Raw genomic sequence first — 16,231 nt, 5'->3', positions numbered from 1 at the left:
ACTTCTGAACTATACTTTTACATCCTTTCGAAGCTTGAAGGGGTGGTCACTATCAACTGCCACAGTATGACATCAGTGAGCAAAAATGTCTTGCAAAAATGTCCCTTTGTGTACAAAAAATGTTACATGGGGTAAAAATAATGATTTAAATTTTTGGGAGAACTATCCTTTAAATCATGATAAGGGAGATGGAGGAAAAACACCTTCAAGGAGGCAGCGCAGGAGTGGGATAAGGTGTGTGGTTGTGCGTTTGTGTTGGGGATGGAGGGGGAGTGAAGTGAGAGAGTTTAAATGAAGGGATCTTGCTGTTGCCTGGCTACCAGCGGGAGCTGTTCCGTCCCTCCTGTCTCCAGCCACCTCTCCCACACAAGCAGCCTCTACCAGTCAATGAGCATGTTCTCTCTCTCTCTCGCTCACATGTTCTTGTTCTCAACACCCATTTCCACAAATACATGCGCTGTGGGCAGCAGTCACACATACGCGCTCTGCTTAAACACTGTTGGAGCAGCTCTTCTTGTACTTGCTAACGCAGAGCTGCATTCGGCTTTGCATCTGTGAAGGAGAGAGGAGAGCAGACATGGAACGCCTGTGCTGGTATAGCAGATATCACAATGAACCAAAGGTAGGAGCTGTCTGATGGTCTTTTAGCCAGAGACATCTGGTGTAGCTTTGTCCCTTCAAATGTAAAGGAGAGGGAGACACACAGAAAAAGGGCTGTTTCTCTCTAATTTCACCCTAAGCCATGGAGGCAGTCTGCATGTGTTTACATACGACTGTGACTCTGTCAAAGTCCTCTGACAAATTTTGCCAGGCTGTCGCTGTATAGCTGAGTGATGCTTACAAGTGAGAGAAAACATGAATGTATGGTGGTTTTAAGCATGAAGCTTTCATACAATTTAAATTAGACTTTGAGGTTTTTCTAAATATCTGATGGTATTTATATAGTGTAGTCAGATATTACCCATGCAATTAAAGACAGCAAGTGTCTGAATACATGTAGAAGTCTGAGTGCTGTTACTCCTGCTTTAAAGAGATAGACTAAATACAATTTTAATTCTGTCATCATTTAATCAGCCTCTTGTCATTCCAATCCATATGACTTTCTTTGTACTGTGGAACACAAAAGGAGATGTTAGATAGTGTGACAGCGTCTGTCACCATTCACTTTTGTATTGTATGGAGAAAAACAAGATGCAATGACAGTGAGTAGTGACTGAGGCTGTTGGTCCCTTAAAAACTGCCTAATGTGTTTTACAAACGGCAGAAAGAAAATCATTTAGGTTTGGAACAAAACTGTCATTTTTTTTTGGGGGGGGGGGGGGACTGTCCCTTTAATGTTTCTCTGTTTTTGCTACTGCATCAGCTGTGTTTTTGATCTGAGTGCTACTGCTAAGGCAAGAGGACACGTCATAGATTCTTATTGGTGTCAATGGCATCTGTGTGTAGGTTAAGATGTCTCAGGTGAAGCAGTTTGGCCTGTTGGCTGCTGGATGTCAGCCCTGGAATAAAGATGTATGTGCTGCTAGTGGAGATAGGTTTGCGTTCTGTGCCACACTCGCTATATATGTATACCAAGTAAGTGTTTTATGTAATCTTCCATTTTTAAATGTGCTGTAAGCGATTTTAGAATTCTGAAGCTTTCACGTGACTGAGACGTTAAATTAGCTACACCCCCTAATTCCAAAATCCTGGCCTCCAAAGATAATTTATCACACAGGCCAAAACATAAACAGAAATTCTGGCCTGGAATGGAAACTTAGAATATAATAGAAGTAGAATATACTCTCTGTAGCATTGTTATCGGAGAAGCCAGTTTTTCAACTTAGCATGTTTCCTAATTCTCTAATAACATACTATGGTCATTTTCTGATTTGTACAGTAAAAATATTACATTTGGCACCTTTAAGGGAGTCGAATTTATTTGAATATATTTCCATAAAAAAATCGCTCACAGCATTAACTATTTAATTGATAATTACTGTAAAACACACAAAGAACTGATAAAGGAATATTCTATTAAAGTTAAGCTCAATCGACAGCATTTGTGGCATAATGTTGAATACCATGAAAATAAATTTTTACTTGCCCCTAAAAAATAAAAAAATAAAATCTGGGTTACAGAGAGACACACAATGAAAGTGAATTGGAGGCAATTTTTAACACTGTTATCTTTTTATTTTTAAGTATTTAATGTATTCTATTCATGCTGTTGACAATTAAATCGGGTTTAAAATAGTTTTAGTTTAACTGATTGAAGTCTTTCCCTCTAGCTTGACCACAGATATAATGAGTTTAAGCTGCGAGCAATCATGTCTGAACACAAGAAGACCATCACAGCTATATCGTGGTGTCCGCACAACCCTGAGGTTTTTGCAAGTGCCAGTGCAGATAACCTGCTTATCATCTGGAATGTGGCTGAGCAGAAGGCCGCTGCATGCCTAGATAACACCAAAGGTACCACTGACTTTGTGTAGACACGCACACACACACACACACACACACACACACACACACACACACACACACACACACACACACACCCACACACACACACACACACACACACACACCTAATATCTAAAGTAATACACCACTTCAGGACACATTATTCACCTGACAGCATGTGTCCTTCAAGATATTACTTGAAATAGCTTTTTTGCCAAAAACACATTTTCTCTCCTAGGTATCAGACATGTCTAAGCAGCTTTAATAATTGTCTAAATATATAAATAATTGCATAAGTTTATAATAATAATAATATCCATAGCTGTAACCACTTTAGATGTTGAAGGGGACATGTCCTCACCCCATATTCAAATTAGTGGTTGATCGATATGGATTATTTAATGAGCAATTCTCATTGTTTAACATGCATTCCTCCCATTATTGAATATTTGCTTACATCCTAGATCATATTTAAGTATGTGTGTGTATCAGGTATTCCAGCCTCACTAAGTTGGTGCTGGAACGCTGGCGACAGTGTAGCATTTGTATCCCACCGAGGTCCTCTGTACATATGGACCATTTCTGGGCCTGACTCAGGAGTTACAGTACACAAGGAGGCCCACAGTTTCCTCTCTGATATCTGCCTGTTTCGCTGGCATCCACTGAAGAAGGGAAAAGTGGTGTTTGGACACACTGATGGGAGTCTGTCCATCTTTCAACCAGGTACTGTGACCAATTTGAGGTTTGCTCATGTTTGCTTTTTTCCTTTTTGAGTTCTGTTGATTTTAGAACTGTGGTCTTAGACCAGTGACATTAAGAAAATACTATAGATTATATGACTTAACACCAACAGATATAAAAAAAAAATCACTTTAGCATTTTTAAACTGCTTTCAGATTATCTATTAAAACACAATGGTCCTTTTTCATGAAACATTAGCAGAATTAATATTTGGGTAAATCAGAATCAGAAGTCAGTTGTGCAACATGGCCAAGCAAGTTGCGCGCACACAGGAAATTTGATTTGGTGGTTTGCTTCAAGAGCACACATACACAAAAATAAGGATATACACATACAAGGTAAAATATTGTTTAAAAAAAGTATTTACCATTTTCCTTAATCAAATTTATTTTACAATTACCTGAATCTATTTTCATTGCATCACCTTAGGCTCAAAGAATCAGAAGCACATACTGCGACCAGAGTCGTTAGAAGGCACAGATGAGGAGGATCCCATCACAGCTCTAGAGTGGGACCCCCTCAGCATGAACTACCTGCTGGCGGCCAACATGCACAATGGGATCAGACTGCTGGACTCTGTGTCCTTATCCTGCATCACTACATTTAGTTTCCCTAGCGCTGCCGCCTCTGTGCAGTGCCTGGCCTGGGTGCCGAGCGCCCCTGGCATGTTTATCACAGGGGGTAAGATGAACACAAACACATTCTTCACACACACAGAAGCGAATATGACCTACAATATGAAACAAGACACAAGTGGCACGGGATTTACCACCTCCCCCTGCGAACCAATCTTGATGCTGGACGCAAGTTAGAATGTGTGATTGCGTGAGCATTTTGAACGGGAGTTTGTGTAAGGACCGGTTGAAAACTCGCAAGTCCAAGATCGGTCGTAAGCCGCCGCCTTTCTTGGGTAAGATGAAGTAAGGGCTGTAGAAACATACAGCAAAATTATAGCAACCACAAGGAGGTTACCCCATGTAAATCTAGCCTCCCTAGCAACCTGGCCAATTTGGCTGGAGTCACTCAGCACACCCTGTGTTCGAACTCGCAACTCCATGGGTGGTAGTCAGCGTCTTTACTCTCTGAGCTACTTAGGCAGGTGATTTTAATGTTGTGGCTGATCAGTGTATACACATATATATATTTTTGCATTATTCGAGGTGTGAAAATACTGCATTTATTTAAAAAAAAAAATTTGACCAGTTGTCATTTTCTGCAAATAAATGTTCTAAATGACAATATTTGTATTTGAAATTTGGGAGAAATGGTGTCAGTACTTTATAGAATAAAATGTCTCTGGTTACTTAGCTGTAACCCTGTTCCCTGATAACGAGATGCTGTGTTGATTTAGCGCTTTGGGAACAACTTTAGGTGTGATCAGCTGTGAATATGTGTGCAACACGTCAATTAAATTGATCAGAATTTATAGCCTCTGCTGATGACATCATTAGATGCGCCTGTAGCAGGGCTATAAATAGATGCGTCACAGGGCATCGTCAGGTATTTTGTCTGAAGAGCAGTTCTGGGGCATCCCAGTGTGGCAATGAATCGCAGGGATGTTCCCTGTCTAAAAGCTATATTTTGATGCTGCACTGATTTAGCGCTTTGGGAATGAGAATACCCACCTACGGTTGTTGACTTTGACTCACAAGAGCGTGAGAGATCTGAGTTGAGCTTGTGATGTTGATTCAAGGACATAAGAGCCCGGAGTGGCATGAACATCCAAACTATAAAATCTTATGAATGTGTGCGGAGAGGACCAGCCTGCCGCTTCACAAACATGCTGCAGAGGGACACCTCTATCCAAGGCTTTAGAGGAGGCGACCCCTCTGGTAGAGTGAGCCCTGATATTTACTGACAAATCTTGACTGCGCGCCTCGTAGGCCAGGGCAGTAGCAACCCTCACTCAATGTGACATAGTCTGCTTGGTGGAGGCCACCCCCATTTTGTGGCCCCCATGGCAAACTAATAGTTGCAATGACTGGCTAGTGCAGACTGAACAAAGTCCATGAAGTCTTTCCTGCTCCGGCGTAGTAAATGGCTGAGAGCAGAAGTCGAGAAAGGCAGGTAGTCAGGATGAGGGTGCAAAATTGCTTTGTCCATTCCTGGGGCAAAATGTAAGCAGGCTGGCAAGAAAGACAGAGCCTGTAGATCCCCAATTATTTTTAGAGAAGTAATTGCCATAAGAAAAACCATCTTGAGAGTCAGAAGTTTATCAGACGCTTACTCTAGAGGTTCGAAGGGGGTCTCAACCAGACCCTCAAGGACTATTGCTAAGTCACATGAAGGGATCCTGGAGACAGTTAATGTGACAATTGAGCTGACGACCCTCCCATTCCCCTTGAGCTGGATGACCACTTAAAACTGCTACCCAGTCCATCAGGGAGGTGACTGTCATTAGCAACCTGCGACGGCAAGACGCACCTAGAGTGGGACCGAAAGTGAGGAACCGGGTCTGAACCACATAGAAAGGCTACGTAGCATGCGGTGCATAACCCTTATCAGCTTAGGGGATTGGCCCTTGGTTGAAATCCCCTAGCTTTGAGCCACAACTGAAACTGTCTCATGTGCAAAAAGGCCCAAAGGGATCACCGAGGATGCAGTTGCCATGAGACCTAGTAGTCATTGATACTGACGAACAATAAAACCTTGGCCTAGCCTGACTTTGCTCAGGGTGAACGAATTTGATTTTGTAGCCTTTTTCTACTGTGCTTAGGACCCACATAGAAATACCTTGCAGTAGTTTCCACGCTGCCAGGTTCTCTGAGATGGGTATCGATTCTGACTTTTCCTGTTAAGGGGATGTCGAGTGTCCCGTGTCCTGGAAGCAACGGAACACCCAACATTTCACTAAAAACCGCTAACTCCCAAAACACCAGAGGCGGCGGGAATGGAGCGGTTTCTTGGGGGTATCGGGAGGGTACAGGTGGATGTTTCACATGACCCGTCTCAAGGGGGGGCTACCCCCACAAGGCTGGGTGCAAAACTATCAGGGTTTTTTCTTTTTAGAAATAACTGCCCTGAGGTCTTGCTTTTGCGGCTGCTGAAGGTAATGAACCGGCCCCCAGTCTTTACGAGGGGGAGCACTATTCGCTACGCTTTGTTTTTGAGCCTCCCATCTAGAAGGACCGGGGCGGAGATGGGTGGCCGACGGCCCCTCCCCCTGAGTGTGGAAGGAATTGCCTGAAGGCTTCCTCATGGCTTTATGCCTCCTGGAACCTGGTGATAACTACATACATAGCTTCACCAAATAAGCCAGAAAGCGAAACCGGGGCATCGAGAAGGAAAACTTTGTCCTTATCTCTGATACCCTGACCGTGGTGCCCGCACTCAGGTCCATCAACAGATCACCAGCTTGACCTGCTGCCTGATAAGCCTTCCCCACAAGCATGGAGGTGGTCCTGCACAGCTTTGTGGGGAGAGTGGGTCTCTTTAGAGATGATGCCGAGCCAGGGGAGAGATAACAGTCACAAAAGTCTCTTCTACCGGCGGCATCACTGAATACCCCCATGTCTCGGCACCCACGATAGTCGACGTCGAGGCCACTAAGACACTGGAAGTATAAGGTTTCCTCCATGAACGAGAGACCTCATCATGGAGGTCATCAAAGAAAGGAAGGGACTGATATAGCGTTCCCTTCCCCTTTTTTAGCCACAAGACAGAAATCTGTGTTCTAGTCTAACTCTAGCCTGGCCACAGCCCAAGTAACCAACTTGAGTAATTCCTCAGCCGCTTTAATATTGTGCGTGGAATATTCAGAGGTTCAGCGTCCCCCTCGTGAACCGAAGAGGCGCCGAAGTGTGGTTCAGGTTTATGAGAAGGATCAGCTGGATCCAAGGATCAGCTGGACCCGTGTCTCCATCCTCAGCCAGATCTATGCGAGAGCCCCACGATGAATGAGTGGGCACTGGCTCTTGGAAGCGAGATGTGTGCGAAGCATTTTGACTGTAAACAGATCGCAATGCTCGCACCTGCCCTGCCCCAACGCAAGAGCAGCAAGCTCTTCCCCCAAACACATGGCCGTTTCAGCCATAGATCGTAAACATGGGAACACACACCGCTTGCTTTGTTTATCAGTCATTCTTTTTCTTCTTTTTTTTTTTTAAAAGAAAAGAGAAAGGTTTCTGCGCACTACCTAACAATACTAACTCCTAACAGAGGAAAGTAGAAAGTTCTGAAAATCAAGAAGCACAACACACACAGAATGATCTGAAGACAAAAGATCTGACTATGCACCTGTGACGCATCTATTTATAGCCCTGCTACAGGTGCATCCAATGATGTCACCAGCAGGGGCTATAACTTCTGGTCAATTTCATTGATGTGTTGCAAACATATTCACAGCTGGTCACACCTAAAGTTGTTCCCAAAGCGCTATATCAGCGCAGCATCAAAGTGTAGCTTTTTGACAGGGAACAAAAATTTAAATTTTACTCAAACACATACCTATTAATAGTAAATACAGAGAAACTAATTTTTTTGTAGCAGCTTATATATCCTTGGGATATGATTGGCTGGCCTAGATGAACAAACTCCTCCTGAACTAACATTTGGAACTTTATATATTGTACGTTATGTTGTTTCTTATTAAAGATTCTCAAGTTGGCGTGTTGAGAATATGGAATGTATCAAGAGCGACACCTCTTGATAACTTCAAGCTGAAGAAAACCGGCTTTCATGCACTTCATGTTTTAAATTCCTCACCGGCAAAGAAATGTATGTATGTTCTCGGTCACCATGTATTGGCATTTATGTGTAACTGTCTGGATGTTTATGTTGGCCATCACAATTACTCATTGATTTTGATGTTTCCTCACTCTTAGCAGTTTGCTCAAATTCTCCTTCCAAGAATCACTACACCTCCTCCAATAGCGAGGCTGTGCCTCCACCTACTCTCTCACAGAACCAGGCCTTCTCCCTACCTTCTGGCCACGCTGTCTGCTGTTTCATGGATGGGGGGGGTGGGACTCTATGACATGGGTGCCAAAAAGTGGGACTTCCTACGGGACCTGGTAGGAATGCTATCATGTTATTACTTGTCAGGTAACATAAATTGAAAAGCCTATTTCAAAGATTGTTACAGTTTTATTGACATTTAGTGACAATATAATTAATGCACCTAAATAAAAAGGGGATGTTATTAAATATTTTCTGTGCATAGTCTTATAAAGCAGTGGATACATTCACATAAGCACCCATGGAGAATATATTTATATAGTCATCCTGCTTTTGAAGAGGTGCTCTGGATAAGTCCTAACGCTGGTGTGAAAGGTCACCTGATCAATTAATCCAAGAGTGCATGTTGTTGTGTCAGACAAACAGCTCTTGTGGTTGCCTTGATTGTTGTTACTGGAAAAGAAAAGTGCTGTGTAACTCCAGTCTTTCACCTCATGATTAAATATTGATTATTTAAGCATTACCATTAAATTATTGAAATTGCAAAAATTTTCTGAAATTGATATTGGGTTTGAATCACATTTACATACATTGCATTTTTTTATTTAGTTGTTTTTGTTATTATAATGGATTTCCTCAGTAAAATGCTCAGGTTTTCGGCACTTAAATGCACTTGTGTGTATAATTGTTGCGTTTCTTAATCGATAGTAATCAACAGTTCAACAATATTGTGGTCTAATTCTTTTTATCAACAAACATTAAAAAAATTTAATTTGCATACTTCTTACAGGGTCATGTCGAAACTATATTCGACTGCAAATTTAAGCCAGATGATCCAAACCTTCTAGCTACAGCTTCATTTGATGGGACAATAAAAGTCAGGGATATAAACACCTTAACTGCTGTTTACACATCACCGGGCAATGAGGGAGTGGTTTACTCTCTGTCCTGGGCCCCTGGTAATAAGGATACACAGCAGAAAAACAGCCCATGTTACCACTGCTCACTGTAAAAAGTGGTAACCTGCAATTGACACATTAAAGGAGTTATTTTCTTTTTTTTCTAGTCTAACCCTTGAAAATTGTTTTGTTGGTGTAACCTAATGTATATTGATTCAGTGATGTTAAATACAGTAATATTTTTTTCTTGAATAAAAACAGTTAATTTAGATTTTACCACATAAAGAACATATTGTAGGTTAACATAATGATTTTATTTGTTTCTGTTTTATTTAATTTTTTCTTCACTGTAACTTCAAGGAGACTTGAACTGTATAGCAGGAGCCACATCAAGGAATGGTGCCTTTATTTGGGATGTGAAGAAGGGAAAAATTATCATAAGATTTAATGAGGTAAGCCATATACTAAACAAAGTTTTAAACAAGTTTTTACTGTCTACCAAGTACACACATTGCCGTTATCAATGCTTATTTATAGTTTTAACAGGGATTTATATTATCTGCCATTTTTATTTTGATAACACGATCTTAATAATTTGAATTCCTCATTTTGAATGGAATTGTTTTCCAGCATGGCAAGAATGGTATATTTTGTGCTGCTTGGAGCCATAAAGATTCCAAAAGAATAGCCACATGTAGTGGAGATGGATTTTGGTGAGGTCCAATTAAATTTGGGTTAACATTCTTACTATTAGGCCATATTATCCTCATAAACATGACCTTCTCATTTGTATTTTTTATTTTATTTGGCAAATGGTATCTGATTTCAGTATAATTCGAACCATTGATGGCAAAGTGTTGCACAAATACAAACATCCAGCGGCAGTGTTTGGCTGTGACTGGAGTCAAAATAACAAGTATGAACAGTACATATATCAAGTACTCATACAGACCTTAGAACTCATTTTTCTTATTTTGTAGTTACACATTGTATAATCTTTTTTCTGTCTTGCACAGAGATATGATTGCAACTGGTTGTGAAGACAAAAATGTTAGAGTCTATTACTTGGCCACCAGCTCAGACCAGCCACTAAAAGTCTTTACGGGTCACACAGCCAAAGTATTCCATGTGCGTTGGTCACCACTCAGAGAGGGAATACTGTGCAGTGGCTCAGATGATGGGTAACCAGTCAATTAAAATCACCATTTACACTTCTTATACTGTAAATATACTGTAGGTTTCTATGTTGCTTAGAAGTGATAAAAATTAAAATTTTTAGGTATTACTTATTACATGTTTCCATACTGACTTTTTAATTAATACAAACAGCCTTACGTTTACCGTTCAAGTTATTTTTGTATGTATATCAGTTGTTTATTTTAGGTAAATCCTACATCATTTTGTAACTAGGCACATTGCAACTAATTTCCAGTATCCCCCCTTGATGGGAAACTTCAGCTGTGTTTCTGTCATGACATACGTGCAGAAGTTTAATACATTTAGGTATAGCAGGACCAGTGAGATTTCACAGAGGATGGGGCCACACAGACCGGCAAAAGAAATGCAAACCTAGCAATCAACAAAATGTTCAGTCCCTTGCTATATGTCCCGGTTGCGGCTGGTTAGAAAAAACCCTCAGTTCCCTTTAAAAAAAGCTACACTTCTGATGCTGCGCTGAAAGCGCTTTGGGAACAACTTCATGTGTGTGACCAGCTGTGAATATGTGTGTAACACGTCAATGAACATTGACCGGAATTTATAGCCTCTGCCAGTGTAATCATTGGATGCACCTGGGGCTGGGCTATAAATAGATGCGTAACCAGCACGTTGTCAGATCTTTTGTCTTCAGAGATCATTCTGTGTGTGTGTGTGTGCTTTCATGAGCCTGTCAGAACTTTCTTTCCTCTGTTAGGAGTTAGAATTTGTTAGGCAGTGCGCAGACGACCTTATCTCTTTTCTCTCTTTCTTGCAAAAAAAAAAAAAAAAAGGGGGTATGACAGAAAGTCAGGGCAAACGATGTGTGTTCCAGTGTCTCTGCTCTATGGCCGAGAGGGACACGCATCAGCTTTGCTTCGTATGTTTGGGGGAAGAGCATGCTGCTCTCGCGTTGGGGCGGGCGGGTGCGAACATTGCAATCTGCTTTCGAGCAAAATGCTTCGCGCTCGCCTCGCTTGCTTCCGGGAGTCAGCACCCACTCTTTCATCTTGGGTCTCTCTCATATATCTGGCTGAGGAGCGAGAGACGGGTCCGTCCCTATCGCTCGCTCTCTCCCCAGATCCAGCTAATCCTTCTTCTGAGCCTGAAGCGCGCCTCGGCGCCTCTTCGTTTCAAGCAGCTGGTCAGGCTGGTGCTGCTCTGCACACTATGGCAGTCTTGCAGGCATACCAGGCTGACCAGCTAAAGGACCTGAGTGCGTGTACCACGCTCGACGACGAAGCTTTCTCTGAGCTTCGTCGAGCCATGGATCCATCTCTCCGTGCGACCAAGCAGACAGCCCGTGCCATTGGCCGGTCTATGTCTGCTTTGATCAGCACAGAAAGACAATTATGGCTCAGCCTATTGGGCATCAAAGATAAGGACAAAGTTTTCCTTCTTGATGCCCCGGTTTCACCTTCTGGCCTATTCGGGGATGCAATGAAAACAGTTATCTCCAGGTTCCAGGAGGCGAAAAGCCACAAGGAAGAATTTGGGCAGTTTTTTCCTCGCCTCACTCAGAGGGTGGGCCCGTCGCCCACCCAAACCCGTCCCAGTCCTGCTAGAAGGGAGGCTCAGAAACAAAGCGTGGCGAGTCGTGCTCCCCCTCGTAAAGACTGGGGACAGGCTCGTCACCCTCAAAAGCCCCCAAAGCAAGACCTCAGGGAAGTAATTTCTAAGAGTAATTTCTAACTATTTTCTGCGCCCAGCTTTATGGGGATAGCTCCTCTCTCGACGGGGCGCATGTATCATCCACTTCGCCCCTCCCGGTAACCCTATGAAACCTCTCCATTCCCGCCACCTCTGGTGTTTTGGGAGTTAGAGGCTTCCAATGAAAAGTTGGGTGTACCGCTGTTTCCTGCCTTAGTCCAGGACGTGGAACACCCGACGTCCCCTCAACAGGAAGTGTCAGAATTAATACCCATCTCAGAGAACCTGGCAGCATGGAAACTTCTGCCAGATATTTTTATGTGGGTCCTAAGAACAGTAGAAATTAAATTTGCTCGCCACCCTCCGTGTTTCAATGGTGTGGTCCCCACTACCATAAAACGGATCAGGCATGTCTACTGTGGAAAGAACTGCAAAATATCTCGGTCTAAGGGGCCATAGAACGTATTCCCCTTCCAGAGAAAGAGTCAGGTTATTACAGCAAATACTTTGTGATTCCCAAGAAGGGTGGGGGGTTGCGTCCGACCGTAGATCTTCCATGCTTGAACTGCTCAGTTAGGGTGTTCAAGTCCAAGATGCTAACTATCAAGACGATCGTGTCACAAGCCCAACATCACGTTTGGATGGTCACGATCGATCTCATGGAAGTTCCTGAGGTTTGCTTTCGGGGGTGAGCCCTTCTAGTATCGGGTTCTTCCATTCAGCCTAGCCCTATTAACCCGCACATTCACGAAATGCATGGATGCAGCACTGGCTCCTTTGCGACTCCGGGGCTTCCACATTCTGAATTACATAGATGACTGGCTGATACTAGCACAGTCACAAGAACTGGCTTTACAGCACAGGGATATTGTCTTAGCTCCTTGACAGGCTGGCTAGCGGTCTTAAGTGGTCGTTCAGCTCAAGAGAATGGAGGGTTGTCAGCTCGATTGGCACATTAACTGTCTCGAGCTGATGGCTGTATTTCTGGCCCTGAAATACTTCCTCCAAATACTTCCTCCTTGTCTTGGTGCGGGTGAACAATACAGCGGTAGTCTTTAACACAAACCGTCAAGGAGGTCCACGTTCACGTCAGCTGAATTTTCTGGCACGTTGGATTCTCCTTGGGGCCCAGGGCAAGCTCCTGTCACTCAGGGCAGCGTATATCCCTGGATTCCTGAATGTGGGAGCAGATTTACTGTCCAGACAGGAAATACTGATGGGGGAGTGGAAACTCCACCCCGAGGTAGTGGAACAAATCTGGGTGATATTTTTCAGGGCAGAAGTGGACCTCTTTGCCTTGACTAACAGGGAAATGTCTCCTCTACTTCTCTCTGAATCACCCAGCCCCCCTGGGTCTGGACGCGATGGCACATACATGGCCCAGAATGCATCTGTACGCATTTTCCCCCGGTTTCTCTGCTCCTGGGAGTCTTGGCTAGTGTTCGCCAGCAAGGGTACGCCGCGCTGGTTCTCGGAGATAATGTTTCTCCTCGACGGCTTGCCTTGGCGATTCCGGACATGAGGGACCTTCATGTTTGGCCCCTGAAGGGTACACAGGTCTTTCTCCTGGGGTTATCGAAACTATTTTAAGTGCTAAGGCTCCCTCTACTTTGAAAAAATCTGGGTGAGATTTTATAGAGCAGAAGTGGACCTCTTCGCCTCAACAAACAGCGCAATATCTCCCCTACTTCTCGCTGAGTCACCCACCCTCTTGTCCGGTTTATGCCCTTCAGATTTATGTCCACCGCACTAGCCAGTGGTGTAAGTCAGGGTAACAATTCTTTGCCATGGAGGCCGCAACAGGGGGGCGTCCGCCACCAAGAAGACTATGTCGCATTGGGTGAGGGAGGATATTGCCCTGGCCTACGAGGCGCGCGGTCAAGCTTCGCCAGTAGGTATCAGGGCTCACTCTACCAGAGGGGTTGGCTCCTCCAAAGCCTTGGCTAGAGATGTCCCTCTGCAACATGTTTGTGATGCGGCAGGTTGGTCCTCTCCACACACATTCATTCGATTTTATAGTTTAGATGTTCATGCCACTTCGGCTCTTCTGTCCTTGAGTCGACATCTCAAGCTCAGGTCTGAGACCTCTCATGCTCTTGTGAGCACACTACACAACCGTAGGGGGTCCGGACATCCCCAGTGTGGCGACGTGGGTATTCTTGCTCCCAAAGCGCTTTTTTTTCTCGGGTTACTTGAATGTAACCCTTGTTCCCTGATAAAAGCGGAACGAGATGCTGCGCTTCCCTGCCGTACGGGGATGCCCCAGGACTGCTCTTCAGGCAAAATACTTGAGGACGCGCTGGTTACACATCTATTTATAGCCCAGCCCCAGGTGCATCCAATGATTACACCATCAGAGGCTATAAATTCCAGTCAATGTTCATTGACATGTTACACACATATTCACAGCTGGTCACACACATGAAGTTGTTCCCAAAGCGCTTTCAGCGCAGCATCTCATTCCGCTTTTATCAGGGAACAAGGGTTACATTCAAGTAACCCGAGATGATTTACATGGAAGAGATACCTTTTCACTTTTTGCTTTATTGCATCGCGCCTTGTTATGACACTGTGTATAGTTAATACTTCGGACCTGCTACCTCACGTAATTTAGCCTCATTCATGTCTGTTTCTGTATGTTTTATAGAACTGTTCATATTTGGGATTATACTCAAGATGCCTGCATTAACGTGCTGAGTGGCCACACGGCTCCGGTTCGGGGTCTGATGTGGAACACTGAGGTTCCATACCTTTTGACCTCAGGGAGCTGGGACTACACCATTCGTGTCTGGGACACCAGAGATGGCACCTGTCTCGACACTGTATATGACCATGGAGCTGATGTTTATGGTACTGTTTTAAAATCATATGATATAGACAAATTATTCTGTGGTTATTTATGGTGGTGTCTGATACCTTTTTTTTATTATTTGTCTTACATGCAGTATACAATCATTTTCTATTCAAAGTCCAAATTAGACACATAAACACATACAATGTTTGCTTGGTATCTGCGATCTGCAAATTGTATGCATTGCAACACCTAGTCATAAAAACATGATTGATTTGAAACATGAAAGCTGATTGATTTGAGTTCTATCAATGGAAGCGAAGAGAAAAATAAAATAAAATAAAATAAAACAGTCAATAGTGATGATTCCTGAATCTGTAATAAGTTACAGTTATAATGCATTATTCATTCAGCATTGTCAAAAATATGGAATCCCACAGGTCTCACGTGTCACCCCAGCCGTCCGTTCACTATGGCTTCTTGCTCCAGAGACTCAACAGTCAGACTTTGGTCACTCACTCCTCTAATTGCCCAGCTAGTGGTCAACATCCTTACTGACCACAGCTGGGATGACATCATTGGCAACACTGGTAAAAATTTTCAGCAGAAGCTGAAGTGTGTCATTTTTTTATGTTAATATTTCTAGTTAAGTCAAGTCATTTTTATATGTATAGCGCTTTTACCTACACACATAATTTCAAAGCAGCTTCATAGAAAATGACGCTGTGATGTTTATAATACTGACGTAAATAGAAAAATACTTTCTCTTATCCAAAGTTAAAGGGATAGTTCACCCAAAAATGACAGTTCTCTCATCACTTTCTCACCCTTATATCATCTCAAACTTGTGACTTTTTTTGTTCTACAGTACACAAATTCTGAAATTTTAAAGGATGTTTGATGTGTTTTTGTACATGCAATGCACAACAATGGGGTCCTTATCTTTCAAGCTCCAAAAATACATGAAGGCAGCATAAAAGTTATCCATACAACTCCATGTCTTCTGAAGTGATATGGTTACATTGAGAAAAAGTCAACAATTCCACATATTCAAAAAACATCTTGACATCCGCTATGTACTTGATGAGTTCATGAGATAAGCTATATGTTTGAGAGCAATTGATGAGAGAATTATAATTTATTGGTGAACTATCCCTTTAATATGCTGAGACAACTAAAAGTAAGCCAGTCATAGGTTGATTTCCATAAAAACATTTGTGGCTCTGTGGTGCTATAAAAACATTTTTAGCATCCTGACACAGCAACATTGACTCAACCAATGAAGTGAGTTTGTGGCAGAACTATCTAATTGCCAGAGGTGGGTAGAGTAGACAAAACAAGTAAAAGTACAATTACTTAAAAAAATAATTACTCAATTAGAAGTAAAATTACTAACATAAATAATTACTTGAGTAAGAGTAAGAAAGTATCCAATTAAACGATTACTCAAGTAGTGAGTAACTCTTTATTTTCACAAATGACATAATAGAGGTTTACTCCCCTATATTCCATTACATAATACACATTGAACATGTAATACAGGATTATTATTCTTAATGAACATTCTGTCATCATTCACCATCATGTCGTTCCAAACCGGTATGACTTCTTCCAT

At 42.8% G+C, this 16,231-nt stretch overlaps 1 protein-coding gene across 1 annotated transcript in view; it reads left to right on the top strand.

Annotated features, from left to right (window-relative positions):
* Nucleotides 1-467: 467 nt before the first annotated feature.
* LOC127651143 (WD repeat-containing protein 17-like) overlaps nt 468-16,231 on the top strand; it is a 39,634-nt gene continuing 23,870 nt past the window's right edge. Inside the window, 15 exon segments of the mRNA XM_052136844.1 lie at nt 468-622; nt 1,447-1,575; nt 2,271-2,454; nt 2,938-3,168; nt 3,616-3,867; nt 7,780-7,902; nt 8,010-8,140; nt 8,142-8,198; nt 8,873-9,041; nt 9,342-9,433; nt 9,612-9,694; nt 9,811-9,897; nt 9,998-10,162; nt 14,473-14,675; nt 15,057-15,206. Of these exon segments, the coding sequence (XP_051992804.1) occupies nt 578-622; nt 1,447-1,575; nt 2,271-2,454; nt 2,938-3,168; nt 3,616-3,867; nt 7,780-7,902; nt 8,010-8,140; nt 8,142-8,198; nt 8,873-9,041; nt 9,342-9,433; nt 9,612-9,694; nt 9,811-9,897; nt 9,998-10,162; nt 14,473-14,675; nt 15,057-15,206 (2,101 nt within the window). The 5' untranslated portion in view covers nt 468-577.

Source organism: Xyrauchen texanus, chromosome 11, assembly GCF_025860055.1.
Source record: "Xyrauchen texanus isolate HMW12.3.18 chromosome 11, RBS_HiC_50CHRs, whole genome shotgun sequence".
Classification (NCBI taxonomy): Eukaryota; Metazoa; Chordata; class Actinopteri; order Cypriniformes; family Catostomidae; genus Xyrauchen; species Xyrauchen texanus.
This window is presented reverse-complemented; position numbering and strand designations above follow the sequence as displayed.